The sequence below is a fragment of the Neoarius graeffei genome, chromosome 4 (genome assembly GCF_027579695.1).
Source record: "Neoarius graeffei isolate fNeoGra1 chromosome 4, fNeoGra1.pri, whole genome shotgun sequence".
NCBI classification, from domain to species: Eukaryota; Metazoa; Chordata; class Actinopteri; order Siluriformes; family Ariidae; genus Neoarius; species Neoarius graeffei.
The window spans coordinates 51,468,232-51,492,858 of record NC_083572.1 but is presented as its reverse complement, the minus strand read 5'-3'; the positions used below and the strand labels follow the sequence as shown (position 1 = coordinate 51,492,858).

The window sequence follows — 24,627 nt, the reverse complement described above, 5'->3', positions numbered from 1 at the left end:
GTAAGATGAATAGAAAATATAGTCAAGACATTTTTCTGGCCATTTTGAGCATTTAATCGACCCCACAAATGTGATGCTCCAGAAACTCAATCTGCTCAAAGGAAGGTCAGTTTTATAGCTTCTCTAAAGAGCTCAACTGTTTTCAGCTGTGCTAACATGATTGTACAAGGGTTTTCTAATCATCCATTAGCCTTCTGAGGCAATGAGCAAACACATTGTACCATTAGAACACTGGAGTGATACAACCCCGATTCCAAAAAAGTTGGGACAACGTACAAATTGTGAATAAAAACGGAATGCAATAATTTACAAATCTCAAAAACTGATATTGTATTCACAATAGAACATAGACAACATATGAAATGTTGAAAGTGAGACATTTTGAAATTTCATGCCAAATATTGGCTCATTTGAAATTTCATGACAGCAACACATCTCAAAAAAGTTGGGACAGGGGCAATAAGAGGCTGGAAAAGTTAAAGGTACAAAAAAGGAACAGCTGGAGGACCAAATTGCAACTCATTAGGTCAATTGGCAATAGGTCATTAACATGACTGGGTATAAAAAGAGCATCTTGGAGTGGCAGCGGCTCTCAGAAGTAAAGATGGGAAGAGGATCACCAATCCCCCTAATTCTGCGCCGACAAATAGTGGAGCAATATCAGAAAGGAGTTCGACAGTGTAAAATTGCAAAGAGTTTGAACATATCATCATCTACAGTGCATAATATCATCAAAAGATTCAGAGAATCTGGAAGAATCTCTGTGCGTAAGGGTCAAGGCCGGAAAACCATACTGGGTGCCCGTGATCTTCGGGCCCTTAGACGGCACTGCATCACATACAGGCATGCTTCTGTATTGGAAATCACAAAATGGGCTCAGGAATATTTCCAGAGAACATCATCTGTGAACACAATTCACCATGCCATCCACCGTTGCCAGCTAAAACTCTATAGTTCAAAGAAGAAGCCGTATCTAAACATGATCCAGAAGCGCAGACGTCTTCTCTGGGCCAAGGCTCATTTAAAATGGACTGTGGCAAAGTGGAAAACTGTTCTGTGGTCAGACAAATCAAAATTTGAAGTTCTTTATGGAAATCAGGAACGCCGTGTCATTCGGACGAAAGAGGAGAAGGACGACCCAGGTTGTTATCAGCGCTCAGTTCAGAAGCCTGCATCTCTGATGGTATGGGGTTGCATTAGTGCGTGTGGCATGGGCAGCTTACACATCTGGAAAGACACCATCAATGCTGAAAGGTATATCCAGGTTCTAGAGCAACATATGCTCCCATCCAGACGACGTCTCTTTCAGGGAAGACCTTGCATTTTCCAACATGACAATGCCAAACCACATACTGCATCAATTACAGCATCATGGCTGCGTAGAAGAAGGGTCCGGGTACTGAACTGGCCAGCCTGCAGTCCAGATCTTTCACCCATAGAAAACATTTGGCACATCATAAAACGGAAGATACGACAAAAAAGACCTAAGACAGTTGAGCAACTAGAATCCTACATTAGACAAGAATGGGTTAACATTCCTATCCCTAAACTTGAGCAACTTGTCTCCTCAGTCCCCAGATGTTTACAGACTGTTGTAAAGAGAAAAGGGGATGTCTCACAGTGGTAAACATGGCCTTGTCCCAACTTTTTTGAGATGTGTTGTTGTCATGAAATTTAAAATCACCTAATTTTTCTCTTTAAATGATACATTTTCTCAGTTTAAACATTTGATATGTCATCTATGTTCTATTCTGAATAAAACATGGAATTTTGAAACTTCCACATCATTGCATTTCGTTTTTATTTACAATTTGTACTTTGTCCCAACTTTTTTTGGAATCGGGGTTGTAGTTGCTGGAAATGGGCCTCTATACACCTGTGGAGATATTGCACCAAAAACCAGACATTTGCAGCTAGAATAGTCATTTACCACATTAGCAATGTATAGAGTGTATTTCTGATTAGTTTAAAGTGATCTTCATTGAAAAGAACAGTGCTTTTCTTTCAAAAATAAGGACATTTCAAAGTGACCCCAAACTTTTGAACGGTAGTGTATGTGTAACTGCAACACAAATGGAACGACAGTAAGATGAAACGTATCTCTCTTTCTCACCTGCCACTTTGAGCACACTCTGTGACGTGTGTGTGATGGGAGATGTGACTCCAACTGGAGGAGGATTTTGGCTCTTCTTGAAGCTGCCTGGTTGCCCGAGGCTCTGCGGCTTTTTCAGCTCTCTTCTTGCGGTCTTCTCCTGTGCGACGCCCTCTGCTGGTTTGCTCTTTCTGTATTTGCTGGAAGACTCCGTCTTCAGGCTGCCGGTATCATAGGCTCCACTGTCTGCTTTCTGCAAGGCCTTGTTGTCCTCGCTGTACCAAGCAAGACCACTTTCCACCAGAGAACGCTTCTCTGCATCTGTACGCAGCTGATGAGACACACAAATACACACACAATCATTCATTCATTTTGCCGGAGTACTCGGTGTTCAGGAAGCAGGCTTGTAGTACTCGAGTCCGACTCGTGCCCTAATTTTAAGGACTTGTGACTTGACTTGGACTCGAGCACTGATGACTCGGACTCGTGCATTAATTGCATTCGGACTCATAAATTGGAGACTTGGATTTTTTTCTATATTTTTTATAACATGCCATACTAATTTGGCATAAGATATTTATATCAACATTAATTTTTATACTAATTTCGTGCAAGAGAATGCACATTCACCTGTCCATACATCATGTTCAGGAACAAACTAACGTTAATGGCGCTAAAATGCCTGGAGAGAACGTCCCTAGGATTGTCCGCTTTGCTTATACAGACTTCTCGTGCAGTGGGAAAAAATGCACGGCTATGTGTTCCATACATATGTAGAAGAACTATTGAGGAGACGACGGGGACGACATCGAACTTCAATCGTCATTTGGCAAGACTCCACCCAGAGAAGGAAGTGACACATGACGCTCATTGCCCTGTTGATAGTGGGCGGGGCTTGCTGAGCGACAAACAAGCTTTTTATCTGTAGCGTATTAACTAAAATGGGGCAGTCGAGCAGTAACGTTAGTCCAACACAGTAGCAGAGACGCTTTTACATAAAGGCAGCAACAGCCACCGCCAAATGGTGCGGTTGGAGTCTTGTTCTCGGACTCAACTCAGAATTTTCTTTAATGACTTGGACCTGAAAACTGGGAACTCGAGACTGGACTCAAACTCGATCTTTAGTGACTCGACTACAACACTGTAAGGCAGCATAACATTCATTTCCCTCCAGAGAAACTAACCTCGTCCTGATCCTCAGCCAAGGACTCCTTTCATTCCACCTGTTCATGCTATCTTGTAATGTTTTGTCACGTTTTGGACCCCCCCCCCCCCCCCCCGGCCGTCTGCACTGAAAGTTTGATAGGATTAGTGAAGTGTGAAAGCTAATCCTGAGCCCTCTTGAAAATAATGGTCTGGCGCTGACTTCCACTGAAGTGTGGTGTCGTCTGCATCAGGTGTGGAAGCTATCCGTTCTGTGGAATGTAACTTTTTCAACTTGTCACGTTACAACCTGTTTTTAGTTTCGTTATGACAAGGAAGGGGTTGCTGTGGTCAGTGGTGGAGACGGAACATCTTACAGATACATAAAACCAGACTTTCACAGGACTGGAGCGCTGTAACTAGCTCAACTTTGGAGAACTATAAAGAACGCATGTCTCACGCTGGCCTGCATGATAGGGATGGGAATCTTCATCATCAACACGATACGATACGCATCTCTATGCACTGCCAACGATTCGATACATTAACGATTCATGAAATTACCAATGGTAAGATGCGATACGATTTTCCAACCTACTGCGATACAGTGCGATACTCTACGATTTCATTTTAACACAATGCGATGCAGTGAGATTCGATACGATGTGATGCGATGCAGAAGAAAATTATACCATGGAATACATAGTATTTCTCAAGTACTGGCACTTAAAGCATTACCACTGGCTGTGCCTTTTATTTTAAAAAACAGGAATTACACAATTTCTAAATTCAGACCTGAATAATGAACAATTAACTTTCTGCCACATTTTTATGTTAGCCTAAGCAGCTCACGCTGCATTAAGGTTTTGAAAGAGGTTTAATAAAGAATTAGATTTATACTAATAATAAAAAGAAAAAAGCCATGAGATTTTAGGATAGTGGATCCCATCCAATATAATAACTAGTAAATTAACAAAAAATTAACCCGTTGACAAAGATTTGTCCAGCTCTCCACCTCGCTTGTAAAAGCCGAAACTTTTCCAAACTATTGATTTAAAGCCAACCGGTATGTATTACTTCAGATTCTTCCATGTTTCGCTGGCCGCCTCTGACTCAAAATCTGACCGCTGTTCTTCTGCTGTTTGCTTGGCCCGCCTCTTCGCGCGAGACGAGAGTTGGCCTGAATCAGCCAATGACGGCTGCATAGATAACTCAACCCAGAAACAGGCCAGTTTCTTAAAAGTTAAATAATAGATATTATTCGGTTCGTATCGATGCAGATATTTTAGTCGCGATGCATCTCGATCCCATTCGAATTTTTAACCGATTCAGACGTTTGCCAACCGATGCAACCGCATTGTATGGTTCGCATCGATTCCCCGATGCAAATCGGTGAATCTTCCCAACCCTACTGCATGACTAAAAATCTTCTTATATGCGATATTTTGCAGGTAATCCTGCATGATAACATACCATGCATCCAAAAAGTGCTGTTCTTCACCACTTTAGTGTTGGTCAGCAAAGGGATGAAACTCATCTCATCTCATTATCTGTAGCCGCTTTATCCTGTTCTACAGGGTCGCAAGCAAGCTGGAGCCTATCCCAGCTGACTATGGGTGAAAGGCGGGGTACACCCTGGACAAGTCGCCAGGTCATCACAGGGCTGACACATAGACACAGACAACCATTTACACTCACATTCACACCTACGGTCAATTTAGAGTCACCAGCTAATCTAACCTGCATGTCTTTGGACTGTGGGGGAAACCGGAGCACCCGGAGGAAACCCACGCGGACACGGGGAGAACATGCAAACTCCGCACAGAAAGGCCCTTGCCGGCCACGGGGCTCGAACCCGGACCTTCTTGCTGTGAGGCGACAGCGCTAACCACTACACCACCGTGCCGCCCGGGATGAAACTCATACCTATTATTTTGCAAATCAACCTGCACAAAATTGATGTATGGAATTTCACAATTCCAAAGGAATTCTTCAATGTGAAAGCAAACTTGCAATTTTTAAGCAAACCCAAACAATCAGAACCAGTCCTGGGTCCAGACTCAGGTATTCAGACTGAGTTTGTGAACATGGGAAAAAAAAAAAAAGCACAGAAGATGCACTTGAACTTGAATGAACATACTGGTAAAAATCATTGGAATCAAAGTTATCCACCAGTGTGTGGAAAATGCCACATCGTTCTCCACATGGCTAAGCAATTAACTAACTTTATTGCTTAGCCATGTGCTGTCTGTGGTATGATAATGATGAAACCTGGCAAGATATTACATATTCACATGAGCTGTAATGGAAAACACATATACAGCAGTCAAATGAATTAGGTGACTATTCAACCATAATGACTTGAAGATAATAATATACTTTGAAATGCATAAATAGCTCAGCCATATGCTAGTTCGCTTGACATGTCATCTTTCCTCCATGGAAAATCCAGCTAGGAATGCTACGAAGCTCTTGAAGCAAATGAAACGCTACATGCTCTCGACGGGTCTGAAAGATGTCTGATTGGCATTTATTGACCTTTCAGCAATGCTGAATACGAGCGCTTGAAAAAGGCAGAAAAATCTGAACGCCGCATGGCACAACAAGCAACACGAGCACCCAAATCTGCCATCCTCTCTTACATAATCTGTTATAAAAGCTTGCGTGTATCCATCATATAACATCTCAAGCAGGTCACGTTGCCATAGCAACCAACCCTGCAAATCTATTAATGTGCTTTTTATTGCTGCGCCTGAGTTTCTGCACTTGTTATTATTGTTCACTTCAAGCAGTACTGAGCAGAGATTTCAGGAAACCCTGCTTAGCATATAGATCAGGCCACAAAGAAATTATGGAATATGATTCAGATGCTCCGAATTCAAATGGAAGAAAGCAAAGCCAGGACTCTCATATGGTTCTGACTTGTGTGTTGCGTGATTTTTGGTTGTGATTTCTGAGGCCTTATGAGGTCACAACAGACGCAGGCCAAAGAAGTTCACGCGGGCACACGACTTTAAATACAGGCATGAGCACTTTGATACGTGAACCATAAACTAACACAGATGAGTGTTTCTATCCACAAAGCAGTAAATTCACAATTAAAAATAAGGCCACATTCTGACCCATCCGGAGTCAGTACCCAAAAACAATACTTTAAATTTGTTGCTAATGAATACAGGTCCTCTACGCCAGTGGTTGTGAGAATGTGGGATCGCAGCATATTTTGCTAGAAACCACAAGTGGACCTATCAGTGGAAGGTTCGATAATAAAAAGCTCTATGGTTCCAATAAACAACCAAATTATTACTGAACATGTAAATAATAATATTTAAATAATATTGTCTGGCTTTTTTTTTTTTGGCGTGGTATATCAGATATATTCCGTTCAGCTAGCATGATACGGAACGAGTCGAAGACGAGTAGCTGAATTGAATATATCTGATATATCACTCAATGGCAGCCAATATCTCATCTTATCTCATCTCATTATCTCTAGCCGCTTTATCCTTCTACAGGGTCGCAGGCAAGCTGGAGCCTATCCCAGCTGACTACGGGCGAAAGGCGGGGTACACCCTGGACAAGTCGCCAGGTCATCACAGGGCTGACACATAGACACAGACAACCATTCACACTCACATTCACACCTACGGTCAATTTAGAGTCACCAGTTAACCTAACCTGCATGTCTTTGGACTGTGGGGGAAACCGGAGCACCCGGAGGAAACCCACGCGGACACGGGGAGAACATGCAAACTCCGCACAGAAAGGCCCTCACCGGCCCCGGGGCTCGAACCCAGGACCTTCTTGCTGTGAGGCGACAGCGCTAACCACTACACCACCGTGCCGCCCGCAGCCAATAATATTATTATTATTATTATTATAATAATTATTATTATACATTCCTTTCAGGTGTTCAACACGTCTTTCTCTTTCAAAATTCTCTCAAAATCTTCCGTATTTAACGAAGCAAATCTGGCGGCCATGTTTGTTTACAGCTTGTCACAGTCGCTCGGAAGTTTTACGTCTCTGACGTATGACATCATGTTGCCTTCACAACCATGCAATATTATAAACCATATTCAGCGCTCATTCTCCATTGGGTAGAGTGACGTAAGACACTAGGATAAGCGACATGCTAACAATATTGCATGGTATCAAACCAAATGAATGAAACTTGCTAGAAGGGAACAGAACACGCTTTTTTTTCCATCGAAAAAGTGTCCTGTATGTACAGCGTGTTTCAAAAAATTTGATATTTCACAATCTGATAACTTTGCCAATTCTCGTTCAGTTGACCTCAAATTTTAACAGCATGTGTGAAAACAGGTCAAAATTTGAGGTTTAATGTTCTTAGTTTTTATCTTTTTAGGTATCGAAATGCCATTCGCTGGAAAAGAAAAGGCGTTTTAGAGTGCGCTCGGACACAGTCGAACAAGACTGTGCAGCGTGCATTTAGGAGAGGATTCTCTAAAAATGCACCAACTGCAGTGCAGATTTGGACACGGCACAAGAAGTTCAAAGAGGAAGGCTGTGTGTGCAGGGTGAAAGGATCCGGACGACCACCAGCATCGGAAGAGACGCTCGAGCGGGTTCGCGAAAAACTCTTGCGAAGCCCCAAGAAGTCCATAAGAAGAGCAAGCACTGGAGACCCAGATTCCTCCAACGACAGTTTGGCGTGTCCTGAGGAAACGTTTGCGAATGAAACCCTACAAGTTGCACCTCGTTCAGTGCCGTGTCTCAGGTGGCGCACGTATTGAAAATTTGTGAAATCGTTCATGGAATCCACATAGCTTTGAATTTTTCATTCAAATTTTGAGGAATAAATCTTATATTGCGCAACATTAAGCCTGTTCAGTTTCATTTGCCTTGACTATGTAGTTTCTGGGATATTTACATCTCAAATAATATCTTTTTTTTTGGAAACACCCTGTATAATAATGATTACTATTTGTATCGTTGGTTAACGTACATAAAACTGTAGGGTCTATGGAACTTATTCAACTCAAAGTGCTCCCCTGCATTCTTTACGTGACATGCTATCAAATTTATCACTGGATGAAATTTTGTTCAATTAATGACCAAAAATAAATGCAAATGATAAAACAGAAGAAGTTATTTTTGTCTGTAATTTGTGGCCCATATCTAAATGCATATGTTAACATGATTTTATGACTGTTTTATGTTTTGTGTTCTGCAGAACAGGAACCTGCTGTAAACCAGTTTGTTAAACTGAGTCAGGCCCGTCTTAACTGTAATTGCACTGTTACTTTTAATACTTTCCTGTATAATAAATGAAAATGAAATGAAATTATAACTATGGCTGCTGGATCATTTGTATATAGGTCCATCTCATTTGGGACATTATGGTCAAAAAAATACATTTTCTAATTTTAATATTTTTTTTGCATTTACCGAACTCTCAATGTTTCTTTTGCCATGTTTAATAAGAATAAAGATAGTATCTTGCTTTATCTGGCCTCCACTGTGGAAAATGTTTTTGATTACAATTCAAATGCTTTTGTAAAATTGATTTACATATAAAATAACCACGTCATGAAGAATTAAAGCCCCTCCTTCACAGATGAGTGAAAATATTGAATAAATTTCCTCTTTTTGATTGCTTGGGTTAAAAATGCCAAGTTATGATGACTGAATTGATTATTCACTTAAATATGAATAATATGATACATTTTGGGTATTTGATATGGCGAAATAGGACACAATGGAAAAATCAAGAACACACCGGAAAGATGAGAATAACGGCGCTGGTAAAAGAACAGCGACTGTGCCAGCTGAAGGTCGTGCGGGTCTCTGCTGCGGCGCGTGAGCAACGGGACATCACTACCACACCGGACGGAGCGCGAGGCGGGGGTGGGGCAAAATGACTGGCCGTAGATTCTATCAAAAGTTCGATCTAAATTGACCATGGTTGCAAAATATTGGCCAAAAATACGCAAACACTACGAAATATGAAAGTAAAATGAAAAAGAAACATTCTATTGCCTTATACCGCAAGACTAAAACCAAATAAAACTGTCAAAACTCCCCTTTTCAGTGATAACGTCCGAACAGATCACTCGCGTAACAGAAAGACCGCAAATGGAAGCGCGGTCAACTTCTAACTGTTGGAGTGGAAAATTCCATTCTACACATGCAAATTGTTAATGTGTGTCCTTCCCCGCACACAAATAACACGCTATGGTAAAAAAATAGACCACAACTCATTTTATAGCTCAGAAATTCATACAAGACCAGCTACCATCGTAACATATTCTGTAAGAAACATATTCTATACCTAACTTTCAGCTTTCATTTTAAAAAACAAAATCACAGATTTATAACTAAATATTTATATGGCGTAGTGATTTTAAGTTACTACTTTTGGTGAGGTAGTGACCTTGACCCTGAGGCTTTCCGTTTAGATCAAAACACACGATCGTATTGGTTTTGGGTCTGCGGAAAATGGAGTTACAACGGTGATCAAATATTTTGCATGATGTTTTATTATGGTTATGATTATTCTGTGAGCGCACCAATCCTTAGGTGTATAAAGTTACAACTTAAAATACAATTAGTGATAACTGTAGACTTTTCAGTGGATTACAACCTTTTTAAGGGAATGCGATGTATTCAACCATTTATCATGTCCCAGATCAAGCCGCCATTTTTCCACAAATTTGCAGAATTTTTGCCAAATTCTGAATAGAGTATTCACATCAAAGATTTTGTTTTATCTGTATTATTTCTTTCATCATTTTATTTCACATTAAAACCAACATCACCATTCAAAACCGTATAGTTTATTGACTGTGAGTATATTTAATGGGCTACCCCCGCAGTACCCAGTTTCTGAGACAGAACCATATACCCTTACAAATACTTTATTAGGAACACACATACACCTACTCATTCATGCAATTAACTACTCAGCCAATTGTGTGGCAGTAGTGTAATGCATAAAATCATGTAGATACGGCCAGCAGCTTTGGATAATGTTCACATCAGCCACCGGAATGGGGGAAAAAATGTGATCTCAGTGATTTTGACCATCACTGCTGATCGCTTGGGATTTTCACGCAGAACAGTCTCTAGAGTTTACTCAGACTATAAAGAAAAAAAAAATCCAGTGAGGAGCAGTTCTGTCAACAGAAACACCCTGTTGATGAGAGAGGTTAACAGAGAATGACCTGGTTCACGCTCAGAATCTGCATCTCAGAATGAGCAACATGTCAAATCCTGAGGTGGATTCCATCAGGGTAATTAATTTATTAGCTTTTGCATATATATGCACATACATTATGGCTGGGACATCATAACAACTTGCGCCAATTACAGTGGTCCCTATTGTACCTAACCTGCATGTCTTTGGACTGTGGGGGAAACCGGAGCACACCCATGCGGACACCATACAAACTCCACACAGAAAGGCCCCCGTCGGCCATGACCCTTGTCAAAATGTTTTTTAGAATTCTATAGAAACTCTATAGAAAATTCTATAGAAACCCCTCTTTCTATACAATCTCTATAGAACGCTATAGAACTAATACTCTATAGAAAATAGTTTCTATAGAAGTTGTATAGAAATAGTATAAATTCTATAGAAGTTGTACTCTATAGAAAACAGCTTCTATAGAATCTCAACAGAATTCTATATAAATAGTAGTCTATAGAAAACGATTTCTATAGAATTGATACAGAGTTCTATAGAAGCTCTACTTTATTAGGGCCAACAGAATTTTATAAATTTCATAATGGTTATTTCCATAAAAACACAATTTGGTGGATTTTAAAGACCCTACAGAAATTCCAGTCTGAGACAAAAGGCCTTGCATCCAAAGAACAACTTTAGTACTTATCTCCAATAAAAATGTTCTTTATTTCATTTACTTTATCTCACATAATAACACTTCTGATCAACAACTCAATTGATCCAAATGTAAATTACAGTTTAAGACATAATTTAATAAATGTACTTCCAAAATAAACGCTGATATACGCTATACATTAATTTTCAGTCAAGCTCAATGGCATTTGGAAGAAGTGAAACAAACGTCTTTCTTTGTATTTTCATGTAAATATACTTATTTGCTATATCAGATAAATTACATGCTATCAATTCATTAGTGATTTCAACCTCTCTAATTTGATGTCCCTTAACTTTATATATACTTGTATTTAATTGAAACATTATTCGAAACATCGAAATATACAGTACAATTCTTTTTTACAGTTACATATATCATCTTCACATTCATTTTTACACACTGCAACCACTAACTGCAGGGTCCCAATCCGACCATCTCTTAAGTGAAAGCAGGAATGATTTCTTTTTTGTTTCTTATGCTTTAACTGTTCAGATACGAAATATAAACCATTCTCAAGAACCAATCGTTCTGTTGACTTTCTATAGGAATTCTATAAGATTTCTATGTATAATCTCTATAAAATTTCTATTAAAACTCTATAAAATTTCTATTAAAACTCTATAAAGTTTCTATTAAAACTCTATAAAATTTATATTAAAACTCTATAAAGTTTCTACAAAAAGTCTATAAAATTTCATTTAGAAATTTTATAGAATTTTTATAGATTTTTTTTCTATAGAAATCTATAGAAAATTTTACCAAGGGGAGGTTCAAACCCGGAACCTTCTTGCTGTGAGGCGACAGTGTTAACCACTGCATCACCCTGCCGCCCAAAGTGCCACTTCTGTCAGCCAAGAACAGAAAGCTGAGGCTGCAGTGGGCACAGGCTCACCAAAATTGTACAGTTGAAAACTGGAAAGACCTGGTCTGATGAATCTTGATTTCTGCTGAGGCACACAGATGGCAGGGTCAGAATTTAGGACCAAATGCATGAATCCATGCATCCAACCTGCCTTGTGTTAACAGTCCAGGCTGGTGGAGGTGGTGTAATGATGTGGGGAATGTTTTTTTTTGCCAACCTTTGGACCTGTTAATACCAAGCAATCATCACAGCCTATTTAAGTATTGTTGGCGATCATGTGCATGGCCGTGATTCACCGTCTTCTAACGGCTACGTCCAGCATGATAATGCACCATGTCACAAAGCAGAAGTCATCTCAAACTGGTTTCATGAACATGACAATGAGTTCAGTGTTCTCCACTGGCTCTGAATCCAGTAGAACACGTTTGGGATGTGTTAGAACAGGTGACTCGCAGCGTGAAAGTGCACCTGAAAAATCTGCGGAAATTGAATAATGCAATCACGGTAACCTTTCAATCTCAAAGGAAGGTTTTCAGCATCTTGTGGAGTCCATGCCACAAAGAACTGAAGCTGTTTTGAGAGCAAAGGGAGGCCCGACCCGATATTAGTACAGTGTTCCTAATAAAGTTCTCAGTACAGAGAGTACAGTACTAACTACTGTAAGAGATTTATATCACCGCACTGTTGAGTCTGATTAGTCAGATTGTCTCCATGTTATTATTTCCATAGTACTTTTTATCTCTTCACATTGATTCTATAGTAGAACTTGTCTAGCAGACGCTCCTCAAAAATGCATTAAAAATATGTTATTTTTGATACGGTGCCTATTTAGGCTGTTCCTGGAAAATCTTGAAGACAGAGAGAGCTTTGTGGTTTCTCAGTAACGTGACAAGCTGCCTTTTTTGCTTATTAAACTTTAAGTCGGTGAAAAAAAAAAAACAGGGGTTGTTCAGGGAAACAACTGTTTACAGCTGTAGTTACAAGTGATAACAGGAACTCGTTTCACGGACATTTCGCAACATTAGTATGACACTAACGTTACGTTTTTCACGCCCTGCATAAACATATGACTATGCAGCAGAGTACTTTCAGCTCCAGACTGATTCAGCCACAGAGAAGCACAGGAGGTCTACTGCACATTCCACTGACCGTCACTTTACTTATTCTTTCATTATGTATATTTATTTGTGTATTGTACTGCTGCAACAAACCAGTACTCAATGTATCTATATATCTTTCTATCTCTCCTTCAGTGGTCCGCCTGATGCCTTCAGCCGTCAAAGTTTCGAGGGAACATTACAGTAGTGGTTCCCCGTTGACTTCTACTGGATTATTATAGAGGTTTTCTTCTCTCAACCATTCACACCTATGGACAATTTCGAGTAGCCAGTTAACCTAACCACATATCTTTGGACTGTGGGGGAAACTGGAGCACCTGGAGGAGACCCATACAGACACGGGGAGAACATGCAAACTCCACACAGAAAGGTCCCCATCGGCTGCGAGGTTCGAACCCGGAACCTTCTTGCTGCGAGGCGACGGTGCTAACCACTACACCACCGTGCCACCCGCTATCTTTCTACATGCTGAATAAAATAATGAACCTTGCTGTGCTAATGGGTTGCCCCATTATTTATTATTCTATTTATATTTTTATCCCCCGCTGGCCGAAAGGCCCGAAGGGGGATTATGTCGTGGCGATGGCCGTCCGCTCATCCCGGGACGGGTGAAATCAACTCCTCTCACAATTTGTGGAGGAATTTCACAACACTTGGCAGGATTCTTTGTTGTATGTCGGTACTACGCATATTGTAAGTTCATTAAATTGGGTCTCATTTTACCAGAGTTACAACCCTTGATTAACAAAATTAGAATTTGAGAATTTCATGAGAGTGTGTTTTCTTTCTGAAATCAACTCCTCTCACAATTTTTGGAGAAATTTCACCAAACTTGGCAAAAGGCATTGTTGTATGTCAGTACTATGCATATTGTTATTGATGATGATGCCCTTTATTGTCACTAGCCACATGTACCAGCGAAATTAGCCGTCAACCTGTCCGTACATATACAACATACAATTGACGTAGGGTAGACAGGACAGGAAGACAGGGATAAAGATAAAAAGGAAACACAACATGAGGAGAGATAAGGAAAAAAAAAAGAACCACCCCCCCCCCCCCCATGCTCCTGTCAGGAGTACAGTGTGGGAACATTTAAAAAAAAACCTTTGCATAAGCACAACTACAACACAGGTACACTTTAAACACGGGACTTGAGGGGGGGAATCAGGGGTAAGGGGTAAGGGGGGGAGGGGAGGAGGTAATCCAGCGCAAGCAAGCAGCCGTCCGCTCCTGCAGCCATGAAGGCACTGGTCACGCACCCGCTTGTTACACTGGGGGTAAAAATGGCGACCGCGGAGAGTTAGTATTTTGTTCAATTCGGTTGCATTTGACCAGAGTTTTGACTCTTGATTAAATAACTTGTACTTTGACAATTTCATGAGGGTGTACGTTCTTCTGAAATCAACTCCTCTAACAATTTATGGAGGAATTTCACCAAACTTGGCAAAAGGCTTTGTTATATGATGGTTATACACATATTGAAATTTCATTTAATTTGGGCAAATTTATCAGAGTTATGCCCTTGATTATTAACAAACTTGTACTTTGGCAATTTCATCAAGGTGTGTTTGCTTTCTGAAATCAACTTCCCTCACAATTTTTATCCTCCGCTGGCTGAAAGTCCCGAAGGCGGATTATGTCATAGCAATGTCCGTCTGTCTGTCAATCTGTCCTGGGAAGGGTACTCACCTTCTGAAATCGACTCCTCTCACAAATTTTGGAGGAATTTCACGAAACTTGGTGGGATTCTTTGTTATATGTCAGTAATACGCATATTGCAATTTCGTTCAATTCAGTCGCATTTAACCAGAGCTATGGCCTAGTTGCCAGCGGGGGATATTGTGCTCTCAGGGCACTCTTGTATTTTACAGCAGAACAAAGTTTTTATTCTTTACATATGATAAGTTATGATGCAGTCAAATGTAAAAGGAATTGTTTAGGACTGGTATAGAAGGGCGACTCTTGCAAATGTTCACAGCAAACTTACCATGACGGAGGAGTTCCGTCGTGAGCCGACTGGTGTAGTGGGTAGCGAGTTCAGTGAGGAGCTGGCATTCAGATCCTCTGAGCTCAGGTTATCAGAGCCATCACTCAAACCACTGCTGATGGAGCTGCTCTCATCCCACCTGCAATCACACAGGGACAAAAGGAGACACCAAGAAAGAAACAAACAAACAAAAGAACTGATTAAGTTTCCATCGACCACAAATAGATCCTGTCTACGATATAAAAGTAAGAATAGTTGCTAGTCTACTTGCTATCTTCTTGGTATACCAATTTTAGAAACATCCATAGGATTAACATTACTTTGTAAAATCTCCAAGGATCAGAACAGATGTTCTCAAAGAATCAGGCATCTTCACGTTAAGACCAGACTGAGAGACAGTCATGCTGAGCACCCAGCTGCTCCTGAAGTGGCATGTGCAGCAGACAAGATGCTAAAGACAGAGCGTCCTTCCAATTCATTACCAAGGTACATGCAACATGAATGACCACATGGTAATTGAGGTTTCATGACATTGACATGGGTGGAAATATCACTGGCTGTGAAAGGCAATGATACTCCCCTGTCCTGTCTGGGTTTTCAGCCAGTGGGGTGTCCATGTGGTTTGAAAGACGACAATCTGTCTGATGCTAATCAGACTGGCAGGCTTTACACACTGCCCTGCATGCGAGTAGCATGATTCGCACTGCATAATACCCAAAAGCCACACACACCTGCACGTGAATACACACACACACACACACAGCAGCAGCACAATGCAGTGGTCTCAACGTTTCGGGGAATAAAAGGGTACGAGGCAGAGAATAGAAGGGTACAATTAAAAAGGCCGAAGCCCTTCACCGTGAACCATAGGCGAGAAAAATGGAAAACTGGGTTTATCTGAGACAGTTTCAAAGCGTTTGGGGAGGAATTTCTAATTTATTGTAAACAGCAAAATCAAGTCTTAAGTGATGGTAAGCAATTTGAAAAATTTGAATCGAACTGCGATATAGTAATAAATCAAAAAGAAATCTGACAAAACTTTATATATATATATAACTTTATATATATAAGCAAGTAACAGTTACAATAACTTGATTTTGTAAACATCAAAAATATATAAGTTTTGTATCGTCAAATTTCTTTTTGGATTCATTATTCAATTTCTGAACAATCTGAGTGTTGATCTAATCCTAAAGCTTCTATAACAGTGTCTGTAGTGATCTCAGGTACTGAACTTGATTCAGGTTTTTACATGTTCGATCTTCCCCTTCATCCTGCTTTTCTTTGAAAAGAACGGCTCTGTTGCCTTTTGCACAAGTCTGTTCACTTCGGATCAATTCAAATTGGGTCCAAATTAGGTGTGTGTATAAAGTTCAAAAGACTTTTTCAGATATTTTGAAAAAATATTATGAATTAATTTATCACAGTATTTTCATTTGGCATTGCACTATAAGTTATAATAAGTGAATCTATATTCATCCGACGACGAGTGACAGTTCTTGCTACAGCAACTGTACAAAAACACATATAAATTCGTATATATTTATAATTTTAATGATTACCGTTAACATTAACTGCATGACAGATGCCAAGTCTCGATTTGTGACTCCCCTACAAGGATACGTTGCAAACATTGTAAACAGTGTCAACGCTCCAAGCGTGCCGAGTGGGCGGGTTTGACCCAAAACAGGCCGCATACAATAATGGGATAACGATCAATAGTTATAATTTAATATTTAGCCGACCAGCATTTACACATGAACCCATGCACAGACGTATTTCACTCGGTAATCATAGTGATGGCTAAAATTACAGACTAACTCGTGGCTCGAGGTCTTTTTGAAAACCAGGCATCTAACGTGCCGCTCCGCTTCTGAGTCGCCATTTCTAGCCATGTGGTAGCGCGGCTCGATCACAGTACACGAAACATTGTCAACATCTTAGTTACAGCACACGGCAGCATAATGGCTGCCTCTATTTCCTACAGACGTGTTAGTATTTAGTTGAATAAAACTTCGTTTCACATCCCACGCTGCTCAGTCTTGTACAGATATGTAAACAAAAATATTTTTTGTTACTCAGTGAAAAATAGACGGCGACAAATCCTACTACAGATGGCGATTTGCCGCCGCCGACCGACTACTTTTGAGACCTCTGGCCTTGTAATGCTAATAATACAGAAGCCTAAGATATATAAGTGAGCACTCCACACACCATCATCATATGGCCCTTTTCCAGCTCACTTCAGCCCGACATGGCTCGCGTTTCGACTACCTCAGAGCGGCGCGACTCAGCTCGCTTCAGCCCTGCTCAGCACCCAAAACTCGCACGGTTTTGGAGTAGGGCTGAAGCGAGCCAAACCGAACCAAGTGGGGCTAGGGGCATGAGGAGACACTCCCCTGTGCACTGATTGGTGAGGAGGAGTGTCCTCACATGCCCACACGCCCCGCGAACACGCTGGGATCTGTAAACACCGTAAACCCGGAAGAAGAAGAATTACGAATTACGAGAATTTCTGAAGCCTTATGCGCCTCGCCTCATCTATACGCTCTTGCCAGTATCTGTTGGTGTTGTCGGTGACAACAAGCCACAGCACCAAGACCAGCAACACTAACGACTCCATGTTTATTGTTTACTCTCCGGGTCGTGAGACTACCGCTTAAAAGGTCACTGATGTCACTGTTTGCGACATCACGTGACGTCCACCCACTTTCGCTAACTCCACCCAATGTGTCCACCCACTTCCAGCCAGCACGGTTCAGCGCGGTTGTAGTTGAAAAGCAACTCCAACAGCCCCACTCAGCTCAACTCAGCCCAACTCAGCACCGCACGGCTCAGCCCAACTCAGCCGCGTTGGTAGTGGAAAAGCGGCAATAATAAGGTATTTTTGTCCATACTGTCCAGTCCTACACAAGACCATGCATTCACACTTCCTGAGATGTAGCCTACAAGAAAACGAAAATCTTGATAAATATTGGTGACGGAACTGTAGCTTTATATTTAATTATTCTGGGGGAAAATAAATATACATTTTTAAGCATCTTTAAAAAAAATAGACCAATCATACACCACTTAATCATAGGCTCTGACAATTGTTTCTATGGAAACTTCCTTAATTTAAGTCTGGGATTTTTTTTTTCTTCCCAATAAAAACAGAGGGAAAAAAATGAAGATAACCATAATGCCTGATTTTAGCTTTCCTTTATCTTTAATCAAATTAAACAGCACAATCAAGTCTCAGGATCCTGGTAGCCTTCGCAATTAAAAAGTTTGCTTCACCCTGCTCATTTCCTTCCTCGTCTTTATAAATAAAACTCCTTCAGACATTCATTATTTGCATGTGTGCTTGCGTACACAGCTTTAGAAACTCGCTCTCACTGTTGCTGAAGTTGGTTTCATTTTCATCACTCATAATTCCAATGCCATCAGTGTTCAAACAGCCTGTGAAACAAACATTTATGGCACGTACTGAGGCTTTTTATGACTGAGCCTGTTAATAGAAGGCCAACAAAATTACAACGCTGCTAATTTTCATAACTTGACTCTCTCAGTAATCGTGCAGTCAGAGCCACCTGCCTGAGGATTCAGTTTAATAGAAAGTCTGACGATATGTTACTTTGACGTTAGCAGCTAGTTAGCTAGGCTGCCAATATCCATGCAAATAACTCCATGAGTAGCAGGAGTAAAGGTGGGTAGATCTCACATCATGAAACTGGCATCCTAGGATACATCTGATGAGGTGTTCCACATCTGCTTCATGCAGATTTTCCAGTGATGTCCCACAAGGCCCTGTGCTGGGTCCTCTTTTGTTCTCCCTCTATTCCCACTCTCTTAGTGAGGTAATATCCTTACATGGTTTTTATACTACTGCTTTGCTGATAACCCTAAACTCATCCTCTTCTTTCCTACCTAAGACACTTGTGTTTCTGCACAGATCCCAGCATATTTGGCAGACATTTCATCATGACTATGTCTGTGAAGGTTCTCAGTCATCCAGATGTAAACCACAGGTGCTAAAAAAAGGCAACTGGACTTGCTTGAAATTCTTGAAGACATTTCACCTCTCATCTGAAAGGCTTCTTCAGTTCTGTCTGACTAGTGGGGAGTTCCAGGTGAGTTCCAGGTAGTGTGACCAGGGCCTAAGCTGTATTTTAAAATTTCCCTTCAGTGGAAGAGTCGAAACATGTTCCAGCATGACAATGCCCCTGGGCACAAAGCATGGCTTGCCAAGACTGGAGTGGAAGAACTCGTATGTCCTGCACTGAGCCCTAACCTCAACCCCACAGAACACCTTTAGGATGAACTGGAACACTGACTGCACCCCAGATCTCCTCACTTGCCATCATGAGTGGCAACTCTTCAGCTGACACTAAATCCCAGCAAGACTGAGCTGGTGTATATCCCTGAAGATGCATCTCCACATCATGATCTTGTGATCTCCTTAAATCTCCAGTGTAACTTGACTCACCACATCACAAGGTACAAGGAAGCTGTGCATCAAGGCTTTTCTGTGTCCTGGCACTCAGGCAGTGGAGTGAACTTCCTCTAGCTGTCTGAACAGCTGAGTCACTGGCTATCTTCAAACAAACACTAAAATCCTATGTCTTCACCAAGCACTGGAACTGCACTATATGGCCAAAGATTTGTTGCCACAAAGCTTGAAGCACACAATTCTATCGGATATCTTTGTAAAGCTACGGTCACACTACAGCTCGCGATGCTTTGTGATGGGTTATCAATGAAAGTGAGGTGTTTTGGTGGCGACGCATGGCGATATACAGGCGAGCTAAAAGTTGCAGTCACACAGCAGGTGAACACGTGACCATCACACCTTCGCATGCTCGAGCCTGGCACAGCTCGAGCAGCCGTGCTCGCTCACGGAGCGCGTTGTGCATGCTCTTGGGACCCAGTCATTATGGGAAACACCTGATGCTGATTTGAGCGCAATCAACACGTGCATATGAGGATTCTGTTTTCACAGAGACTTTGCGAAGTATCATTATTATCACTGTCATGTTTGTTTCTAGCCATGTTTATGACTGCTTTCTGTTTTGCTTTTGGTTTTGTTTGTGTTTTGTTACTCTGAACTTGCCTCATGTTTTGTTTTTGTAAATATCACGCCTGCTAATAAACACTCTTCCTGCACTTACATCTGTCTACCGCCGCATACCTGACAAAATACTTTGCAAAATCTCTGTGAAAACAGTGTCCTTATATACGCGTGCTGACTGCACTCAAATCAGCATCAGGTGTTTCCCATAATGACTGGGTAGCGAGCACGTGCACAATGCACTCTGAACGATCCCTGATGTAAATGCACTTTTCAAGCCTCGGGGACGGTTAGGCTCTGCCGAGCCGCTGTGTTGATGAGGCTCCCGCAAGCATCAAGGATATGGATTGAAGACAAATACATCTCAACAGGCTTGACGAAGTTTCCCTGAGCTTTCCCAAGTATTCCCAAACCCATCTGCGAGTATTCGCTGTGTAGTTTGCCTCTGAAAACATCGCCACTGAATTTCAATGTAACCAATGAAACTTTGCAACATTTTTGGCCACTCACGAGGTGGAGACACACCAAAAAACAACTCACGAAGCTTGCACAACATTCACTGTGAATTGTACGATTGGTGGCGATGCTACCAATATTTCATCACCAGGTATTCACAAACCCATCGCAAGCTGTAGTGTGACCAGGGCCTAAACTGCATTTCAAAATTTCCCTTCAGTAGAAGAAAAGAGTCTAAACATGTTCCAGCATGACAGTGCCCCTGGGCACAAAGCATGGTTTGCCAAGACTTGGAGTGGAAGAACTCGTATGTCCTGCACTGAGCCCTAACCTCAACTCCACAGAACACCTTTGAGATGAACTGGAACACTGACTGCACCCCAGATTTCATCACCTGACATCAGTCCCTGACTTCATTCATGCTACTGTGGCTGAATGAGCACAAATCCCCACAGCGGTAAGCCTTCCCAGAAGAGTGGAGGTTATTGTAACAGAAAGTTTGGAATGGGATGTTCAACAAGCACAGATGGGTGTGATGGTCAGGTGTCCAAAAACTTTTCACCATAGAGTTTAGAATTTATTTAATACTTTTTTAAAATCCCATAACCCCACAATCCCCCCCCCCCACCCATCCAACTGAAAAAAGGTATTCTTTGTGCCTGGCCTGTTGCACTAGAATGAATGAAATGTTTCGAATTAAATTACCTCAAAGTGGATGTTCTGACACCGTGTTATTCCCTGAACAAAAGTAAAGGTTCATGCATTTGCCCATAGACCTTAAATTGTTTGTTTTCTTTCACTTTATAACCCATTTTACATGATAACAGTGTTATTTCAGCAATACTATGATGCTGCTTGAAATATGTTAATCAGTTTCACTAAATGCAATATGCATGCTATACTGTAAAGATCTGGGTCCGGTTGTTCAAAACATGGTTATCTTTTAACCAATGGTTAAATCACTATGTTAAATATAACCTACCGTTAAACTGTTGTTCAAAACTCCGTTAAAGTTAACCAAGTGGTTAAAGTTAGCACACCTCCCAGCCTCCGCTATCTTTTAACCAAGTGGTTATGTAAACATCCAAATGGCGTTCATCTTACAGGCCAACGCTGCTGGCATGTTCTCGATTGTTAAGGCACGCCATCCAAAACAATTCAGACGAGGACCAAATGAGGTACTTTGATATAATGACACAGAACTTCTCTTTTATCTTGTCCATTGTCCTCAGCGCCACCCCTTTTGGGTCCACCTGTTGGGTGATCTCCTGCCACAAAGCTGCCCTCTTCTTATTGGTTCCATCGCTGCTGTGTTTCGAATCTCCTCCACCATTGCTTGTATCAAATTTTCTTCGTCCGGAGAAAAATTCTTGTTTCTCTTCTTTCGTTTCTTCATGGTAGAACAGTCGAGGGAAGCAGACGTAAAATCGGCCATCTTGTCACAAAGGCGGGCGTGGAATTATGGAATTGTTTTTGACACGGTGTGATGTCATAACCAACTGGTTAGGGCTAAACCAATTGGTTTGCTAACAGTATGGTTAAATTAGCTTCAAGAAACAATTTTTTTTAAAGGCAGGGTAAAATTTTTACGGATTGTTACAGGTTAACCTGCCATTAAAATAACCATATTTTGAACAACCGGACCCTGGTCCATATTTAGAACAGCACTTTTACAACAACTCTGTCAAAGTTACTGAGCAACACATTTAATCTTTATTATTTGCTCAATATTTCTATTGTCTCATGTGAGATTCTCAAAATGATCTTCGAAGCAAATAAATCACCCAATCAAACAAGTTAATTAGATCAGACTCAAATGTTTAGACAAAATGATTCATTTTAACTGAACAACGTAATGAAGTTTTGCAATTCAGCCATCGTTGTTGTTTTAATAGTCACTTTAACTGCCCAATCTGTCACTGTAATTATATTTAGCCCTGGGCATGAGATTACGAAACCTCACTAATAAAGTAGAACGTGGTCTTCTTGTAATCCACACTGAGCAAACATTTAATCCACAACATCTCAACCTTGCTGATTTATCAAGGCGATCTTTCAGCCAGATATGCATTTAGTGGACGTACTCTCGGTGTGAGTCGTTCTATCTGCATGCTCATGAAATGTTTGCGTATTCTGCATTTCAGCATACTCCTTTTTTTTTCCTCCGTTGCATTTTTCATTCATTACGTTCAATACCTCTCATTTGTATTTGACATCAATCAGCATTTCGTGGGCATTGCAAAGTCCCCCTGCAGAGCCCAAATTGTTCAGTGGTTACAGGCTAAGCACGGTCTTCACCAATGGAAAAAGGGAATTCGATGTGCCAAAGTGCTGGGAGAGGACAAAAAACATCCTGGTGAATCTTGGAAGGCAGAGTTAAGAAGCCGGCAGTTAGTGTTAATCACAGGTTGTGAGTGCCGGGGAGAGAATGGGCATGCTTAGACAGCTCTGTAGCTGGATGGCTCTCCAAAAGCCACAGCGCAAGAACAACCAACATTTCTTATTCCCTTTCCACAGAGCTTTCCATTTGCACTCTTTGAAAATGCAAGAGTGGCAGTTTGGAGCCATACGCACTATAAGACAATGTCAACAAGATTGACTACACACTGCTAGGACAAACGCAGAGGTCATCTCAAAGGCAAAGACACAAACAGATGCACGCTAACTTGGCCAACAACAACAAACAAAATCCATTGCCTGTGTTAACTATGAAGCACATGCTTTGCTACACTTTTTTTCCAAAAGGATTTTAAACTTTACTTAAAAGTAGGCGGCCTTTTGATTTCATAAAATCGGTGAAATTTAGGTCCCTCTGAAGTTTCGTCATTGTGATATATGTTTATTTCTGTACTATCTAAAAAAACCCAGGCCATTCTGGGGCTGGGAAATTATTTAATTTGAGAGGATTCCCGAGCAAATAATGCACATGAAATCGCTCGCTTGCAGGTTTACCTTCTTCCACTTCTTTTTCTTCTTCTTTTGGGTTTTACGGCAGCTGGCATCCAGTGTTGCATTACTGCCATCTACAGGTTTACCTTGACCGTGCACGGACAGTTACATCATTCTGTCGCTAAATGGACAGCTGATCACACCGAGGTGCTCGCCGACCGCTGATATTTATTAGTTTGGTTGTGCGTTTCCTTTCCTTCGCAACATAATGTCTTTTCTTCTCGCTTTCAGTTACTGTAGTCAGTCTTTCATGTTTCATTCGCACACTCGCATCCTCCATTTTTCTCTCCTGTTTCAAATTTGTATCCCACAATGTCTTGCGCGAACGGGGAAAGTCCACCACATCATGCATGACATAGTATATTGTATTGCGTCATGGTGAAGCAAGAAAAAATAGCGGAGAATTTAGGGCCACGTGGCCTTAAATTCATTAATTGTTCTATTTAAATAAATAAATAAATAAATAAATAAATAAAAGTGGAAGTCTGTGATTCAAATTCAGTAGCTTTTGATCCACTAAGCAAAAATAATTGGGTGTCGGGGAAAATTCTTTTTATGACCTACACTTGAAAAATCTGTAAGGCAGTACAGCTTTATCATCAAACATAGTAGATCCAACTATAGACCATAATATAGGCCTAATGCAGCCCTTAATATGGGCCTACATGTTGCCATAGTATTACTTCCATGAAGAAAAACCTCAAGCATGTTCATAGAGCCAGAATATAAAGTACATAGTGCCATGATAACATGGTAAATCCATAGTCATGGACATAGATCTGGCAGAAAACATGTAAAAGCCGGTCTCCCAAGCCTTGTCCAATTTATACTGGGTTGTACGATGCAGCACTAGACCGATGCTTTTTCACAACACTCTGACAATCCTATAAATCTCACGTTACTATTACACAGCTGTGAAAAGGAGCGCCAGATTTCCAGTGCTTGCTACAAGGCCAACAGATTACCACATACAGATTTGAAAGGAAACAGGTGATGTAAGGTTGCTTTAAATAGGAAAGGGATTGCCTTTCCTGATTTATGTTTTTGACACTAGCTTTTCCAAATACATTGATGCTAAATCTAAATTGGCGAAAAGTGTTTG

At 41.0% G+C, this 24,627-nt stretch overlaps 1 protein-coding gene across 7 annotated transcripts in view; it reads right to left on the bottom strand.

The window, feature by feature from the left end:
• nav1b (neuron navigator 1b) overlaps positions 1–24,627 on the bottom strand; it is a 178,511-nt gene that overhangs the window by 71,821 nt on the left and 82,063 nt on the right. For all 7 annotated transcript variants that reach the window (XM_060919337.1, XM_060919339.1, XM_060919340.1 and 4 more), the window contains 2 exons: positions 15,071–15,209; positions 2,114–2,423 (listed from right to left, as the gene is read on the bottom strand). In XM_060919337.1, coding sequence (XP_060775320.1) covers positions 2,114–2,423; positions 15,071–15,209 — 449 coding nt within the window. The remainder of the gene's footprint in view (positions 1–2,113; positions 2,424–15,070; positions 15,210–24,627) is intronic.